Source organism: Theobroma cacao, chromosome 7 (genome assembly GCF_053813885.1).
Source record: "Theobroma cacao isolate CCN51 chromosome 7, ASM5381388v1, whole genome shotgun sequence".
NCBI classification, from domain to species: domain Eukaryota; kingdom Viridiplantae; phylum Streptophyta; class Magnoliopsida; order Malvales; family Malvaceae; genus Theobroma; species Theobroma cacao.
In genome coordinates, this window is record NC_142645.1 from 2,807,654 (window position 1) to 2,825,636 (window position 17,983).

The window sequence follows — 17,983 nt, forward strand, 5'->3', positions numbered from 1 at the left end:
TTAATTAGTGGGGAAATCTTTGAGCCAAGTTGCGAATGTATTTCCATTTATCCTATACCTACTCTTATTAATTTCTCGTCATAGAGTTTCCACTTAAGCATCTTCTTCTATCATCTCTATTATTCCAAGAGTTTGTTTGATTCCTGCCTTGCTCTTCTTTTAACTCAACAAAGCCTACTCTTCCATTTTATTTTCCTTCATTTTCCCACTTTTCTTTTAACTCAAAGAACAAAAGCATCTCTTTCATTTAACTCTGAAAAGAAAAAAAAAAACAGTACTTGATCTCTTAAATTACTTTTGTCTAATCCTTGTTAGCTTCCTTAAATTGAGGTAAGTTTCAATAAAACATATTATATTCACCATATATAATTTTTTTATATGCTCAATTTCTCTTATCATTTATGAATTTGACTTCTTATTTTTTAAGTTGGCAAATAAAATTAATTAATTTCTACTTTGCTTCTTAATCCTATGAATATTTAATAATACATTATGTGTAGCATTTTTGTACGAAATCATTTTAATGTTATGACTTTAAAATATGTAAAAATATATCAATAAGCATATGTTGAAATTTCATTCTGAATTTTTCAATTTATCATAAATTTTCATATTTTTTTCCATTTTTATTGTCATTTATGGATATTTTGGGAAAGTATTTTATAGAATGATGATAGTATGCTTTTACTTTAATAAGAAAATATATTTTTAAGTATTATACATATGACCAGTGACAAGAATTTCTACATCTGCAGCATTTTCAATTTCCAAGTTGGTCGGTCAACTATTCGTTCTCTTGTGATCGATATTTTCATAAAGGTATTGCTTCAAAAATAACGTACTTTGAAACATTTGGTAATTGTTTTTGTCTCTCCACAAAACTTTTTACTCATCGAAATTAAAACTAGGTAGATTTTTATTTTATGAAGGTTCCAAGTGATCTTTCATTAGACTATATAACATGTCTTGATAATTTAAGATTTTGAAGTTTGAGATATTAATGTTACTTGTTAATAACAGTAATTTTTTTATAAGAAAATAAAGAAAAGAAAACAAAAAGGTGAGGCCAATAGTTTCATAAGGCAAAAGATTTGGACTCTTGTATTCCACTAAGGATTTGACATTGAATCAGAAAAAGGACTTATATTTGATGTACTAACCGCTCATAGTTTTTATACACTGTCAGTTTATCAAATGATACTATGTCATTAACAAATAAATATAAAAATTTAAGGTCTTTAAAATAAATATTAGAAGAAATTTAATAACTAATTAAAGAAATATCATGGAGGCAGAATCAAATAACAATATAAATTATTGCAATGGTAGCCCATTTTTGGTGCTTCAATTTTTGTCCTTGATCTTCTGAACACACAATCTAAAACTTCCTCCAATAGCTAGATTTTCAAGTCCACTAAGTCTTTCATTATCGTGTTAGTTTGCTTAAGTTCCCTTGTCATCTGCTTCAGATTTATTTCAACCAATTGGTAGATCCATGGCGGAATCAATAACATCTTGTCCAAGTTGGTGTTAAGTGCTAGACAAGATCTTGGCTTGATTTTCGGGCTGATAAAGGAACTAGAAAAGCTTCGAGGGACTCTCAGCACCATAAACGCTGTCCTCCTTGATGCTGAGGAGAAGCAGGAGAGTAGCCATACCTTGAAGAACTGGATGAGTCAGCCGGAAGATGTTGTCTACTATGCAATCCTGCGCCAAAAGGTGCTTGCTCGGAGACAGGTACCTAAGTTCTTTTCATCCTCGAGCCCTCTAGCATTTGGTCTTAAGATGGGTCCTAGAATTAAAGAGTTTACAGAGAGGCTAGACTCAGTTGCAGCAGATATATCTAAGTTTAACTTGAGTCCGAGAGTTGTAAAAGATATGAAAGCTAAGCATACTGACACGACGACTGCCTCAAAGGTGAGACCAGAAATGATCGGAAGAGAGAAAGATAAAAAGCACATTATAGAATCATTGTTTCAAGAGCAAAATGATCGTCACGGTGACAACATTTTCAATATTGTTGCCATTGTTGGGTTTGGAGGTTTAGGAAAGACCATACTCGCTCAGTTGGTGTATAATGATGCAGAAGTAGAAAACTTCTTCAATCCACGTATATGGGTGTGTGTTTCTGAAGAATTTGATGTCTATATAATTTTTAAGATAATCTTAGAGTCGCTAGGAAATAGTAAAGTGATGACTTGGATCTAGATATTTACTTGAAGAAGCTTGAAGAAAATTTGAGAGGGAAGAGATATTCACTTGTGTTGGATGATGTATGGAATGAAAACAATTTAAAGTGGGATAATTTTTCAAAGCATCTTGTGTTTGGTGCCCCAGGAAGCAAAATTCTTATGACAGCTCGTAGTAAGAAAGTTGCAACTATTATGGGGGTGAACCATCCTTACCTTTTAGAATGTCTCAATGAGGATCAATCTTGCGCTTTATTTGAGAAAGTGGCATTTGCAGGACAATGTCAAACCAATCCAAAGCTTAGAGAAATTGGACAGGATGTTGCACGAAGATACAAAGGAGTTCCTCTTGCAATCAAATGTTTGGGAAGTTTGATGAGACAAAAGCTTAATGAAAAGTACTGGTTGTCCGTCCAAGAAAATGAAATTTGAAAGTTACTTGAAAAAGATGATGGTGTTATCCTGGTGTTAAAGATTGAGTTACATTCACTTACCAAGTCATTTAAAACAATGCTTTGCTTTTTGTTCACTTTTTCCAAAAGATTCTAAGATATATAAAGACGAGTTGATCCATTCATGGGGAGCATAGGGTTACATTCAATTACAGGAGGAAAATGAGAACACAGAAGATATTGGTGATGAATAATTTAATGATTTGTTGTCAAGGTCACTTTTCAAGAGGATAAAGATTATTTAGGGAGAATTTTTTGTAAAATGCATGACCTTGTCCATGATCCTGCAAAAACAGTTGCAAGTCGTCATTTTCATTGGATGAAAGATGAAAAAGAAAAAATTTCAAAAGGAGTTCACCACATGTCAGTAGAAATAAATTTCGAAAAAGTTGTTTTGACTTTGTCGAAAATGAAAGGGATGAGGACTATGTTTTTACATAGACACATTTTCTATTATTTTTTCATTTCAAATGCAACTTTTTTGAGCTTCAATTGTTTACGCATGTTAAATTTGAGTTGGATGAGAATTGTCATTTTGCCAGACTCAATTGGTGAATTGAAGCACTTGAGATATCTTAATCTTTCTGATAATGAGGAGATGGAAGTGCTGCCAAATGCTATAGCCAAATTGCACAATTTGCAAACTCTATTACTCAATAATTGTACTCTACTTAAAAAGTTACCAAGGGATATATGACAATTGATTAGTTTGGAATATTTCAATATTGATGGTTGCAAAGGCCTGACGTGCTTGCCAAAAGGTTTAGGTGAATTGACTTCGCTCCAAAGATTGGACAGATTTATTGTGAACAGAGTTAAAAAGAGTTTCTCAAATGCAGCCACGTTGAATGAGTTGAGGGATCTAAATTACCTTGGAAACTGCTTAGGAATTGAACACTTAAAACTTGGTGGAATTAGAATTTATGGAGGCAGTTTTAAAGAAAAAGAAACGGCTTCAGTCTTTGCGATTATACTGGAGATCCTTGGAGTGGAGTGCTTTCTCTTCAGAAAGAGTGGACAGTGAAAAGGATGAGTCGTTGTCAAATATTCTTGAGCCACACCCGAATTTGAAAAGGCTGATGGTATCCGATTATGGAGGAACAAGGTTTCCGAGTTGGCTATCTTCATTGACTAATTAAGTCGAACTTGATATAGACACATTTAGGAATTGCCGAGACCTGCCACCCTTGGATCATCTTTCATCTCTCGAGTCTCTTACTCTTGTGGGGTTATGGGCTTTAGAACACGTCACAGATTCTTTCCCCTTGCCTTGTTCTACGCCAAGAAAACCATTCTTCCCATCACTTAAGAAACTTGAGATCAAGTATTGTCACAATCTCAAAGGATAGTGGAGGACAAAGAATGAGAACGAGGGATCAACAACTGAGCTGCTTTGCTTTCCTTGCCTTTCCGAGTTACATATGGAGAAGTGTCCAAACTTAACCTCCATGCTGCTGTTTCCATCTCTACACCAAGATCTGACTTTGATTGATACTAGCACAAGGCCTTTGCAACAAACATTGAAGTTGAAGATGAAGATGACCGAGGCTAGCATGACATCAGAAGAAGCATCATCATCATCTTCAGGGAGCACATGTCCTTCTTACTATTCAACTGCCCTTCCTCTATGCAATTTGAAGTGTTTGACTCTTATGAAAATTCATGATCTAGAAGCTGTCAGAAGAGTTCCTACAAAATCTCACTTCTCTTGCACTCTTAACATTGAAAGACTGGCCTAAATTGGAATCGTTGTTGTTGAAAGAGATGAGCTGTTATATGTTATGAAGTACCATAATTTGAGGGTTTTGTTAGACTGGATACCCAATCTCATCACTTCCCTCATAGGTCTTCACATTTGCGAGTGCCTTGAATTACCGGACTTGCAATAAAGGATGCATAGCCTTACCTCTTTAAAATGGTTGTTGATTTACAATTGCACTAAACTAAGTTCTTCGGGATTGGGTTATGTCAGTATTCCCAAAACACTTGTAATTCAGGCACGCCCTGATCTACATTCCTTGCCACTAATGGTATGGCTGGACATCATGCCTAATCTCACTTCTCTCAAAACACTTAAGATTTGTAAGTGCTCTGAATTACAGGACTTGCAAGGGATGGATCACCTTACCTCTTTAGAAATATTGTCAATCACTAAATGTCCCCAATTATCGGAAAGATTTCAAAAGGAGACTGGAATCCTATGGCCTCACATCGCTCACATCCCATCTATTATAATTGACGGGCAGCAGATTCAATGATGATCGTACAATATAGGTAACTATATTTTGCTTCACCTCTATTTATATTTTCTCCCTTTACCTAATAATTCTTTTTTTTCCTGCATTTGGATTTGATCTAATAATATTGATATTTTTTCTTTTCGTACTTTGAATTTTCAAATTTTAATAATATTTAAACTGTCACCCTATAACTTGATGTTAAGGCTCTGCCAGTATTTAACAGCAATTGGGAACTTTTTCCTTGTTTCAATCTCACACTTTTCATTTACAATCTTAATTTTTAAGCATTTAGGATCTCACTAGCTCTAGATGGAACCCTTGTACAGATAGCATACTTATACTCAAAGCATTAAATTCTATACTCTTGTGCATACAATCTTTTTTTAAAATGCAACAGTATAAATGTGCCCAAGTTATCAATTTATTCTGATTTTTCACCTTGTTATATCAATTCCTGACAATCTTTTAGATGTTTCCTCTCACCTTTTTCAGTAATGCTAATCTGTGTCTCGAAGAGAGTGATGCGACTCAGATATTCTCAATAGTTAAACTTCTTCTGTTTAACATACGCAAAAATGGAGTTCATGAACAAATTATTGTAAGTAGTTTCACTTCCCCCGGTCTTATATGTTGATCAGTACAGTATCATCTCTTATACAATGGGACAACTTTGGATGTTGTTGCCATACCCTTTCAGGAGCAAAACCAGAATTAAATGGACAAGGATCATGAGACAGATTGCTTCTATATATATTTATATATATAAACCAGAGAATTGAATCTGGAGATGTGATGCAAATGGGATATGCTATCATTCAACAATACCGAGAAGCTAACGTATTGGTGGCAAATGGTGAAGATGGTCAGGGGCGGAGCCTCCTAATGTGATGGGAGGTCATGTCCCCCCCCCAAAACTTTTAAATTTTTTTTCATAACATATAAAAATTTTAAATTTTTTATATATTCTATTACTAACTCCCTCTAAATAATGTTTTATTTAATAATTAATATAAATAAAAAATAATAAAATGATTTCACTTATCTCACTCAACTTTAATTTTTTAATTTATATTATTATTTTTATTATATTTGTTCATATGTTATAAGTTTTTATAAATATTCTTTTCCAAATTTTTACAAACCATTAACCATATTCTTTTTTTTTTCTTTTTTATTATGTAATATGTGGTATCTACCTTCTACTTGCCATGTTCTTCTTTTTTATGTTACATAAATTTTATTTTTTATGATTTTAATTTTTAAAAACTAATAAATTATTATATAGTTCTCAAATATAAGTTATAGTATTACATTGTTACTTAAAATTTCATCAACGTATCATTTTTTTATTTATCTTGATTATGTAAGAGGAAACTAAATTGAGTATATACTTTTATATGCTTTACATTTTATATTTAGTTAAAATAAAATTCTCTCGTATATATATTATTTACATAATTCTGATTATATAAGAAAAAATTATTAATCTTACATATCATTTGTAACTATTTATATTTTTCAAATTTTAATTTTATATTTAGTTTCATATTTCTATTGTCAATATTTTTATTGTTGATTGAATTTAACATATTAATTTTTTAAAATTTTAAACTCTTATTCAACTATGTTTGGCCCTCCCAATAAAATTTGGCTAGCTTCGCCCCTGAAGATGGTGTTATGAGTTTGAGCTTGGACATGTTGATGAGAATGCAGGGGAATCAGCTATAGTCTGACGCGGTTGTATTTGATTTTAACGGTGCAAAATTTATTGTAGCTGGTTTTATTGTCTGCAATGATGATGGAGATGTTTTCTTAGCTGGTGCTAATTGTCAAATCTATGGTTCCAGTGTAGAGGAGGCAGAGCTCATGGCCCTGGCATGGTTCCTGTCATGTTGCGTTTCAGAAAATGTTAAGAGTCCATCATGTGTTGACAGATTGTCTAAATGTGGTTAATTGGATACGTACCAACAGAGTAAGTGGTGGATTAGGGAACATTATAGAGGACTGCATTGAATTAATCAAAAGTGCTACTGGCCAGATTTCTTATTGTCCAAGAGGGAAGAACCAAGCAGCCCATCAAATTGCACAAGAAGCTAAGGAAATACAACAGAGTAAAGTGCTTTGGAGGAGCATCCAGATTTAATCCGAATTGATTTAGCTCAAGTATTAAGTTTAATTTAATTTGGGGTACTAGGCAAGGTATATATGTATTTGTGTAATTGGGAAGGCACTCATTTTTCCTCTTCCATGGTTTTCTCCCACTGGTTTTTCCCATGACAAGGTTTTTAATGAGACTTTCTCGGTTATAAAATATGTGGTTGAGTGAGTGAATTTATAATGAAATGCATTCTTTTCAAAAAAAAAAAAACTACCCTTGCCTTGAGTTCCCTGGTCTGTGTTTTGAACCCACAGAAGAACCTGCAGAGTTTCATGTCTTCTATTTTTTGCTGAAAGCATATGGCTGAGAATATAATGTTCAAAGAAATTAAATTCACATCGGCCTATTTGTTTCCTAGTAGGTTGCGCTAGGTCAAATAATCAACAAAGTACAGCAGGATGAAAGTTATTGGAAAAGAATTAACATGAAAACAAGAATCTAATCAGTCATAAAATTAATAAAAACTCTGTTCCTATAATTAAAAATCAAAAGTTGGGGAATACTAGTAGAATTCCATGTTTCACTAGTTTTTGTTTGATTTCAACAATGTAAATATATTTTCTGTTTATTAATTAATTGACGATTATTCATACTTCATTTAGGAGCTCATGTCCTCTAACCATTGTATATAATTTTTTATAAAAGAAAAATAAGTAAAAAAAAATTCAAATTCAATTTCATTATGAATTATTTATTTGTGAAACTTTTTGAAGGTAAGTAATAATTGGATGGAGACAACATAAAGCAATCACTCGATGTGAAATCACTGTTTTTCTACATAAAGTTGGCTAACAATCAATTAACCCAGTAAATGACCTTGTTTTATTTCAATATCATGTATATGGGTGAGATTAGGATACTACTTCTTAAACAAAGTGTTAAATGAAATCAATTAATTGTTAGAATAAAAAAATTAAATTTTTTTGAATAATTTATGAGTTTTTTTAAGTATTATGTGTAGTTAAAATTAAGTAATAAAAAAATAATCTTAATTTCTACAAGAAAGAAAAGCAATTTTGATTAGTTAAAATTTGCAGTTCACTTTCTCTGAAATAATTAACTATATATATCATGGCATTGATTAATTTTTGTTGAGCAACCAATTTACCAAGAAGAGATCAAAGGATGACTAGAATAATAGATTCAGGTAAATGCAAAAGTCTCCATCAAGTTGGCCAACAATCCATTGACCAAGTAAATGCCCTTGTTTTCTTAAACAAAGTGCGGAATGAAATCAATTTGCTTATTGATAAGACAAAGTTGAAGAAATAATGATTGCAAAATGACAAAAATATAAAAGAAAATAATAGAAGGATCAGACGCCAATCTTTCCAATATATTTCTGAATGTCCTACACCTACTTTTATTAGCAATCAATTCATTATTATTAATCATCAAGTTGCCAATATATTTCCGTTGTTCCTAATTTAAATGTTATTGTTCCAAATTTCGTATACCTACTCACATGTGACGTCTTTGACCCAAGTTGCCAATATTTTTGTATTTATCCTGTACCTTCTCTTATTACTTTCTCGTCTTCTTCTATCATCTCTACCATCCCAAGAGTTTGTTTGATTTCTGCATTACTCTTCTTTTAACTCAAACAAAACCTACTCTTCCATTTTATTTTCCTTCATTTTCCCACTTTTCTTTTAACTCAAAGAACAAAAGCATCTCTGTTATCTAACTCTGAAAAAAAAAAAAAAGAGAACAGTTCTCTTAAATTGCTTTTGTTTGATCCTTGTTAACTACTTTTCCTTTCCTTAATTTTGGTTTCCCGATCTCTGGAGTTGGTGAAGTAATTTCATCTCAATCGAGGTAAGGTTCAATCAAACATATTATATTCTCCATAATTTATTTTTTTTATGTTCTCAATTTCTCTTATCATTTATGAATTTGCCTTCTTATTTTTTAAGTTGGCAAATAAAATTAATTAATTAATTTGTACTTTACTTATTTACTTCTTAATCCTATGAATATTTAATAATATACTATGTGCAGCATTTTAGTATGAAATAATTTTAATATTATGACTTTAAAATATGTAAAATATATGAATAAACATATGCCTGACTTTTGTTTCCATCCATAGTTTGACTTTTTATGCCACTAGAAACCTTTCATCAACAAGATTCAAGACTTGTTATGGCATGCAAACTTTTGGAATTAATAAAATTTCTACTTTTCAAAAAAAAAAAACATATGTTAAAATTTCATTATAGATTTTTTAATTTATGATAATTTTTTTTTTCATTTTTACCGACATTTATGGATATTTTGAGAAAGTATTTTATAGAATGATGATACTATGCTTTTACTTTAATATGACAATATATTATTAATTAATATACACATGACTAGTGTCACGAATTTTTACATTTGCAGTATTTTCAATTTCCAAGTTAGTCGGTCAACAATCCGTTCAATTGTGATCCACATTTTCAAGTAAGATCCTTTGCAAACATTTAGTAATCGTTTTTGTCTTTCTGTAAAACATTTTACGCATTGATATTAAAATTAGTTAGATTTATATTTTATAAAAGTTCTAAGTGAATTTTAATTAAAAAATATTGCATGTTTTAATAATTTAAGACTTTGGAATTTGAGATATTAATATTACTTGTTAATAACAGTAAAGTTTTTATAAAAAGAAAAAAGAAAAGATGAGGCCAATAGTACTATAATGTAAAAGATTTGAGCCAGCATCTTGTACGAAGGATTTGAAATTGAATAAGAAAAAGTATTTATATTGGTGTACTAACCACGCTTAGTTTTTATACCTTTAGTTTACCAAATGATATTATATCATTAACAAACAAATATAAAAATTTATAAAGCTTTTAAAATAAATATTAAAAAAATTTTAATAACTAATTAGAGAAATATTGTGGAGGCATAATCTAATAAAAATATGAATTATTGCAATGGTAGCCCATTTTTGGTGCTCCAATTTTTGACCTTGATCTTCTGAACACACAATCCAAAACAATTCCAGTAAATAGATTAATTATGATGTACACACATCTTTGCAATTTGCATTGCACATTCCTACCAAACATATTGAAATTATTCTTAAGCTTCCTTTCATCGTTTTTTTTGTTTTTACTTTTTTTTACAACTAGTTATAAATTAAGTGAGAAATAAATGACAAAAAAGTGAAAGCATAATTAATTAAAAATTAGCAAATGACTACGGTAAAAAAAATAAATAAATGGTAAAATTATATTAAAACCATTTCATTATTTAGAATATTATATATATATTTAATTTATCAAAAACTTATTTTGATTTACTCAAACATGCTTATCAGGTCAAGTCCACTAAGTCTTTCATTACCATGTTAGTTTGCTTATATTTCCCTGTTATCTGCTTTAGATTCTTTTCAACCAAGTTGTAGATCCATGGCAGAAGCAATTCCATATGGAACGGTCAGTAACATCTTGTCCAAGTTGGTGTGGCTTGCTGGGCAAGAGCTTGGCTTTATTTTCGGGCTGAATACTGATCTGGAGAAGCTTCAAGAGACTCTCAGCACCATAAACGCCGTCCTTCGTGATGCTGAGGAGAAACAGGAGAGCAACCATGCCGTGGACAACTGGATAATTCGGCTGCAAGATGTTGTCTTTGATGCAGAGGACTTGCTGGACGAATTTGACTATGCGATCCTGCGCCGGAAGGTGCGTCCTCGGGGACAGGTATACAAGTTCTTTTCATCCTCCAACCCTCTAGTATTTCGTCTTAAGATGGGTCATAGATTTAAGGAGATTAGAGAGAGGCTGGATGCGGTTGCAGCAGATATTTTTAAGTTTAACTTGAGTCGGAGAGTTGTAGTGCTGGATAGTCAAGCTAAGAAAATTGACAGGGAGACTGCCTCAAAGGTGAGATCGGAATTAATAATAGGGAGAGAGAAAGAGAAAGAGCAGATTATAGAATCATTGTTGAAGGAGCAAAATCATGGTGACAGCATCTCCAATATTGTTGCCATTGTTGGGTTTGGAGGTTTAGGAAAGACCTCACTTGCTCGGTTGGTGTATAATGATGCAAGAGTAACAAACTTCTCCAAACGGATATGGGTGTGTGTTTCTGAAGAATTTAATATTTATATAATTTTTAAGAAAATTTTGAAGTCTTTGGTAGATGACAAAGTGGATGATTTGGATCTAGATAAAGTGCAAAGAAAACTTGAAGAAAATTTAGAAGGGGAGAGATATTTACTTGTATTGGATGATGTGTGGAATGAAGACGCTTCAAAGTGGAATGATTTTTTGCAGTATCTGGTGTTTGGTGCTCCCGGAAGTAAAATTCTTGTGACAACTCGTAGCAAGACAGTTGCATCTACAATGGGGGTCCAACTACCTTACCTTTTAAAAGGTCTCAATGACAATCAATCTTGGGCTTTGTTTGAGCAAGTGGCATTTCTAGGACAACGCCAAATCGATCCAAAGCTCAGAGAAATTGGAAAAGATGTTGCACAAAGGTGCAAAGGAGTTCCTCTTGCTATCAAATGTTTGGGAGGTTTGATGAGACAGAAGCCTAATGAAAAGTATTGGTTGTCTGTTAAAGAAAATGAAATGTGGAAGTTACTTAAAGAAGATGATGGTGTTTTCCCAGTTTTAAGATTAAGTTACATTCACTTACCTAATCATTTAAAACAATGTTTTGCCTTCTGTTCAATTTTTCCAAAAGATTGCAGGATATCTAAGGACATGTTAATCCATTTATGGGGAGCTCAAGGTTACATTCAATGGATGGAAAATGAGCGTATACAAGACATTGGTGATGAATACTTTAATGATTTATTCTCAAGATCATTTTTTCAAGAGGAAAAGAGAGATGAGACAGGCAATATTGTTAGTTGTAAAATGCATGACCTTATCCATGATCTTGCATTATTAGTTGCAAAATGTAGTTTTTATTTGCTGAAGGTTGAAAAAGAAAAAATTCCAAAAGGAGTACGTCATGTGTCACTTGAATGCAAACCTTCTGAGATGTTTTTGACGCGCTTGTCGAAAGCAAAGGGGATAAGGACTATGTATTTTCGGGAATACACTCTCCAGGATTTATTCATTCGAAATACAATTTTTTCAAGGTTCAATTATTTACGTATGTTGAATTTGTGTAAGATAGACATTGACATTTTGCCAAATTCAATTGGAAAATTAAAACACTTGAGATACCTTGATCTTTCTTGTAATTATCAGATGGAAGTGCTCCCGGATGCAATAGTCAAATTGCACAAGTTGCAAACTCTATTACTCTATGATTGCAGGAAGCTTAAAGAGTTACCAAGAGATATACGACAATTGATTAGTTTGGAATATCTCAATATTGATCAGTGCAATGGACTACAGTACTTGCCAAAAGGGTTAGGGGAATTGACTTCGCTACAAACATTGCATAGATTTATTGTGAATAGTTTCTCAACTGCAGCCACGTTGAATGAGTTGAGGGACCTAGATGACCTTGGAAACTACTTAAGCATTGAAAACTTAGATGATGTGAAGAATGTGGAATTAGAATCTATGGAGGCAAATTTAAAGACAAAGAAGCGGCTTCAGTCTTTGAAATTAGATTGGTGGACCTATCCACGAGGGGACGATAAAAAGGACGAGTTGTTGTTGGATAATCTTCAGCCACATCCTAATTTGAAAAAGCTGGAGGTATTGAGGTATGAAGGGGCAAAGTTTTCGGCTTGGCTATCTTCCCTGAATAATTTAGTCAAACTTCAAATTTGCATTAGTTACAATTGCCAACACCTGCCACCCTTGCATCATCTTTCATCTCTCCAGTGTCTTATTCTTGAGTATTTGAAAGTTTTAGAACACGTGGCAGATGATGGCAAGGAAGATAACCATTCTTTCCCCGTGCCTTGTTCCACTCCAAGAACATCATTCTTCCCATCACTTAAGATTCTTAAGATCCGAGGATGTCCCAAACTCCAAGGATGGTGGAGGACAAAGAATGAGAACCAAGGATCAACCGCTGAGTTGCCTTGCTTTCCTTGCCTTTCCAAGTTAGAAATCGAGGACTGCCAAAACTTAACCTCCATGCCGCTCTTTCCATTTCTCGACGACGATTTGACTTTGAAAGGTACTAGTGTAAGGCCTTTGCAACAAACATTGAAGATGAAGATGACCAAGGCTAGCATGACATCAGAAGCATCATCATCGAGAAGCACATGTCATTCTTATTCCTATTCTTCGACTGCCCTTCCTCTCTCCAATTTGAAGCGCTTGACTCTTGATTCCATTAATGGTCTAGAAGGTCTATCAGAGGAGTTTCTGCAAAATCTCACTTCGCTTGTCTACTTACAATTTAAATATGATTGTCAATTGCTGCCGCAAAAGATGAACAGCCTCACCTCTTTACAAGAATTGCATATTGAGTATTGTCCTGATCTGAGGGTTTTACCGGACTGGATACCAAATCTCACTTCTCTCATAACACTTACAATTTGGTATTGCCCTGAATTACAATACTTGCCAGAAGGGATGCATCGCCTTGCCTCTTTACAACGATTGTCTATTCGAGGATGTCCCCAATTGTCAAAAAGATGTAAAAAGGAGACCGGAATCCATTGGCCTCACATTGCTCACATCCCATCTATTGTAATTGATGGGCGATGAATTCAATGTTGATCATACTGTATAGGTAACCATATTTTTCTTCACATTTGTTTACATTTTCTCCCTTTACCTGAAAATCCCTTATTCAATGTTGATCATTTGTTTAGACTGAATTCAATGTCTATTCATATTGAAATGGCAATTGGTGCCGAATATAGGTAATCATATTTTTCTTCACCTCTGTTTATATTTTCTCCCTTTATCTGATAATTTCCTTTTTTTTCGTGCATTTGGATGGTTAATACTTTGTTCTATGCATGTAACCCAAGCCGAATAATGATTCGCCAATGCAAAAGTGGATTTAATCTAGACTCTGCTACTTCTTTCTAATTATGTGGACTAACAATATTGATTTTTTTTTTCTTACTTTGAATTTTCCTTTCCTAAGTTAAATATTATTAATCCTTGAGTGAAAGGACTTTGAACTGTGACCAGAACTTGATGTCAATGTTCTGCCAGTATTTCACAGCAATTGGGAACTTTTTTTTTCTTGTTTCAATCTCACATTCTTCAATCATAAACTTAAATTTTAAGGATTTAGAATCCCACTAGCTCTAGATGGAACCCTTGTAAAGATAACGTACTGACAAATTTGAAAAAAAAAAACTGCAGTATATGTACACAACTTATCAAATTATTCTGATTTTTCACTTTGTTATATCAATTCCTAACAATCTTTTAAATGTTTCCTTTCAGTTTTTCCAGTGATGGTGAGGACCTGGAGGAGATAGATGTGACGTGAATATTCTCATGGAGTTGATGAATAGATTATTGTCAGTAGTTTCACTTCCCCTGTTTTTATGCATGGATCAATGCAAAGTCATCTCATATACAATGAGACAACATTGGATTTTCGTGTCATATCTTTTCAGAAGCTAAACCAAAAATAAATGGAAAACGATCGTGAGACAGATTGCTGCTGTCACAGAGATTCTAAGTAATTGAAACACTGGTGAAATGTGAGAATCTTTTTTTTTTACAGATTTATATATTTCTTCATTTTTCTATCTTGTCTTCAAGAAAGTGACTAATACTGTGACCTCTTCCTTTCAACAAGCAGATGGAATGAAGTATTAACCTCAGAATATTGTTTTTTCCCCAGTTTCCCTGAGGATTTGCAACTACAAGTTTGTTAGAGGGCTTATCTCCACTCAAGACTCTTGAGCTGAAAGCTAGAAATAATAGAAAACAATGTGAAAGTCTACTTGTACATGTCCCGTTGTATCCTTTGTGACGAGGAGATTTTGCTATGGGTAATGTTTCCTACTCTTCCAGTTGTAGGAACTTGCTCTTGTAAAGAATATATTGACATCATTTTTGTCTTTTTTTTTTTTTAATGTGTTTATAATGGGATGTGACATTTTTTTTTCATTGTTTGAAGGAGGATGATCTGATCTTGTTAATTTCCTTTCATAGCACTATGGCAGAACAATTGTTGATTTTGCTGTATAGGTAGTTATCCTGTTTGAGCCACCAATTCCTTTCGGTGTGGCTGAACGTTGGCAATTGTGCAGGTTTATGCTCAAGCCAATCTGTTTATGCCATTGGGAGTCTTAAGACGATGACTAAAGACTACCTAAGGAATGCTGGCTTTGAAGCAATTTAATAAATCACCTTTCAAAAAAAAAAAATTGTTGAACTGAAACCAGGGGAAATTTCTAATGGTAAACTTGATTACTTATTTGGTTTGTCTTATCAGTTTCATTTGCTTTCAATAGGGAAACCATTAACACCCAACTTCATACTTCTTTCTGCATGTCTTTGTTGGGTTTATGAACTTTATCTGATAGTTTGAGAGAGTACGTGCAGATTTCAACTTACCAATGCCTATGTGAAGAAGAGTACTACAATCTGTGGATTGGAAGCTTTACTCTCAACAGCGTTTATCACATCATAGTTTTAAGGAGTGACTATGTATGTTACAGTTTCAATGCAATTCTATGTGAGAGTTAAATTTTGCTGTGTGTTTAACTTCAGTAAAGACTAGGTGATGAAAATAATTGAACAGCTTGACCTCTGGTTTCATTTAGATAACAACAACTGCACAGCATGCGACTCTTTCACCTTTTCTTCCAAGAAGTAAGCCTTGGTCTAACGATCTTGAATTTAAGGTAAATTAGCTTATCAATTATGACTATGCATTGTAGTTTCTTTAGTTTTTGTTCTTTGATTGTTTTTCATATCTTTTTCCTCAATGCTTCTTTATGACAATGGTTTTTTTTACTAGTTATCTGTGAAAGGAGGCAAGCAACACTTGCTAGGTAGTGGCTCGAGTGATTGGGAGAAGTGCCTGGATCAGCTAAACTGGTTGGAAAACCCTTTTGCTTCTTTCAAAATCAATAATGCTTCCATCTCGGTCATTCTTGGAGGTCTTTGTGCAGTGGCTTCAATCCTAGTCTTTAGACCTTTACTACATTAACCCAAACTGTGAAGGGACCTAACTACAAAGGTTCTTTCACAATATATATGGAGAAGACTTTTGGGATAGTGTTCCGAAACACTACAAAAAAATTGAATTTTAATCACATTTGTTTAGACAGACAGTTTTTTTGTATGGTAAAATTTTAAAAAAGTGCAACTACTTAAACTTTTAGCTTCACTTTTTTCACATTTAGTGGCAATATAAAAAAAATGCAATCTTTGTAAGTGTATGCAATTTCTATCGTTACAATTTATTCATAATACATCTAAAAATTTATATAATGAAATTAGATCTACAAAAATGTTCTAAAAAACATAAAGACTAACATGAAATCAGAAGCATCATCATCCTTGTCATCCACGAGCACTTGTCATCCTTATTCGTATTCATCAACTTCCCTTCATCTCTCCAATTTAAAGCGTTTGATTCTCCAATTTCTCTTTACAGCAATTGTCAATTCGTGAATGTCCCCAGTTGTCGAAAAGATGTGAAAAGGGAACCGGAATCCAGTGGCCTCACATTGCTCACATCACATCTATTGTAATTGATGGGCGATGACTTCAATGTTGATCATACTGTATAGGTAAGCATATTTTCCTTCACATTTGTTTACATTTTCTCCCTTTACCTGAAAATTCCTTATTCATTTTTTTTTCTTCCTGGATTTGGATAATTCATACTTTGTTCTATGCATGTAATCCAAGTCGGTATACCGATTCACTTATGCAAAAGTGGATTTAATCTAGACTCTGTTACTTCTTTCTAGCTACGTGAAGTAATAATATAAATTTTATTTTTCTTTTCTTACATTGAATTTTCCTTTCCTAAGTTAAATGTTATTAATAATTGAGAGAAAGGGCTTTGAACTGACACCATAACTTGATGTCAAAGCTCAACCAGTATTTCACAACAATTGGGAATTTTTTCCTCGTTTAAATCTCTCATTCTTCATTTATAAGTTTAAGCATTTAGGATCTTGCTAGCTCTAGATGGGAGCATTGTACTGATAGCAAACTTAAACTATGAGCATTAAATTTTATACTCCTATACAAACAAATTTGAAAAAAAAAATACAGCAGCATAAATGTATTCAATTTTATTTTGATTACTGTCAATAGTTTCACTTCTCCTGTTTTGATGCATTGATCAATGCAAAATCATCTCTTACCAATTTTATTCACTTTCTATAAAAAAACCATTAACATCCAACTTCATACTTCGTTCTGCATGTCTTAATTGGGATTATGGACTTTTTCTGACAGTTTGAGAGAGTACATACGGATTTCAACTTGCCAATGCCATTGTGAAGAAGTGTACTAGAATCTGTGGATTGGAAGCTTTACTCTCAACAGCATCATCGTATTATAATTTGAAGGACTGAGTATCTATGTTACAGTTTAATGACAATTCTATGTGAGAGTTAAATTTTGCTTTGAGTATTTAAATTCAATAAAGGCTAGCAGATGAAAATAGTTTAACAGCTTGAACTCTGGTTTCCTTTTAGATAACAACGACTGCACAGCATGCGACTCTCTCACCATTTCTTCCCAAGATGTGAGCTTGGTCTAACGGTCTTGAATTCAAGGTAAATTGGTTTTTCATTTATTGCCCTATTATATATGAGGAATTTGCTGTGTATAGAATCTGCAATAATTTTCCATTGCTCTAATGTTTAAGATTTCCATTTTCCATCGAAAATAATGTTTAAGATTTTCATTTATTATGAATTGTTTGCTTGCTAATTATCATTATATTCAGTTTGATTCAGCATCTATATTTTTCACTACAGTATTTGTCAAAGGTATTCCTCTTTTGACAAGATAATGTTAATAGACCTGAAGTAAATCTCATTTACCCTCTCACCATGAATGTAGTCTATGAAGATAATTTTTGTAAATT

General features: G+C 32.9%; 1 protein-coding gene and 1 pseudogene across 6 annotated transcripts; one reads left to right on the forward strand and one right to left on the reverse strand.

Moving 5' to 3' along the window:
- The window catches only part of LOC148761438 (putative germin-like protein 9-2), a 40,990-nt pseudogene that overhangs the window by 4,748 nt on the left and 18,259 nt on the right, over positions 1 to 17,983 (reverse strand).
- Positions 8,583 to 17,952, forward strand: LOC18593636 (putative disease resistance protein RGA1). 6 transcript variants are annotated; one of them, XM_088808600.1, is made up of 12 exons: positions 8,583 to 8,857; positions 9,425 to 9,484; positions 10,415 to 13,687; positions 14,359 to 14,435; positions 14,535 to 14,621; positions 14,723 to 14,915; positions 15,472 to 15,576; positions 15,693 to 15,773; positions 15,890 to 15,969; positions 16,532 to 16,667; positions 17,347 to 17,497; positions 17,589 to 17,952. In XM_088808600.1, the coding sequence occupies exon 3, from the start codon at positions 10,441 to 10,443 to the stop codon at positions 13,660 to 13,662; it is 3,222 nt and encodes a 1,073-aa protein (XP_088664726.1). In that variant the 5' UTR covers positions 8,583 to 8,857; positions 9,425 to 9,484; positions 10,415 to 10,440; the 3' UTR covers positions 13,663 to 13,687; positions 14,359 to 14,435; positions 14,535 to 14,621; positions 14,723 to 14,915; positions 15,472 to 15,576; positions 15,693 to 15,773; positions 15,890 to 15,969; positions 16,532 to 16,667; positions 17,347 to 17,497; positions 17,589 to 17,952. The 6 variants fall into 6 exon arrangements, with proteins under 6 accessions (XP_088664726.1, XP_088664727.1, XP_088664723.1 ...); XM_088808601.1 differs by having other exon boundaries at positions 14,765 to 14,915; XM_088808597.1 differs by having other exon boundaries at positions 14,359 to 14,621; positions 15,472 to 15,604.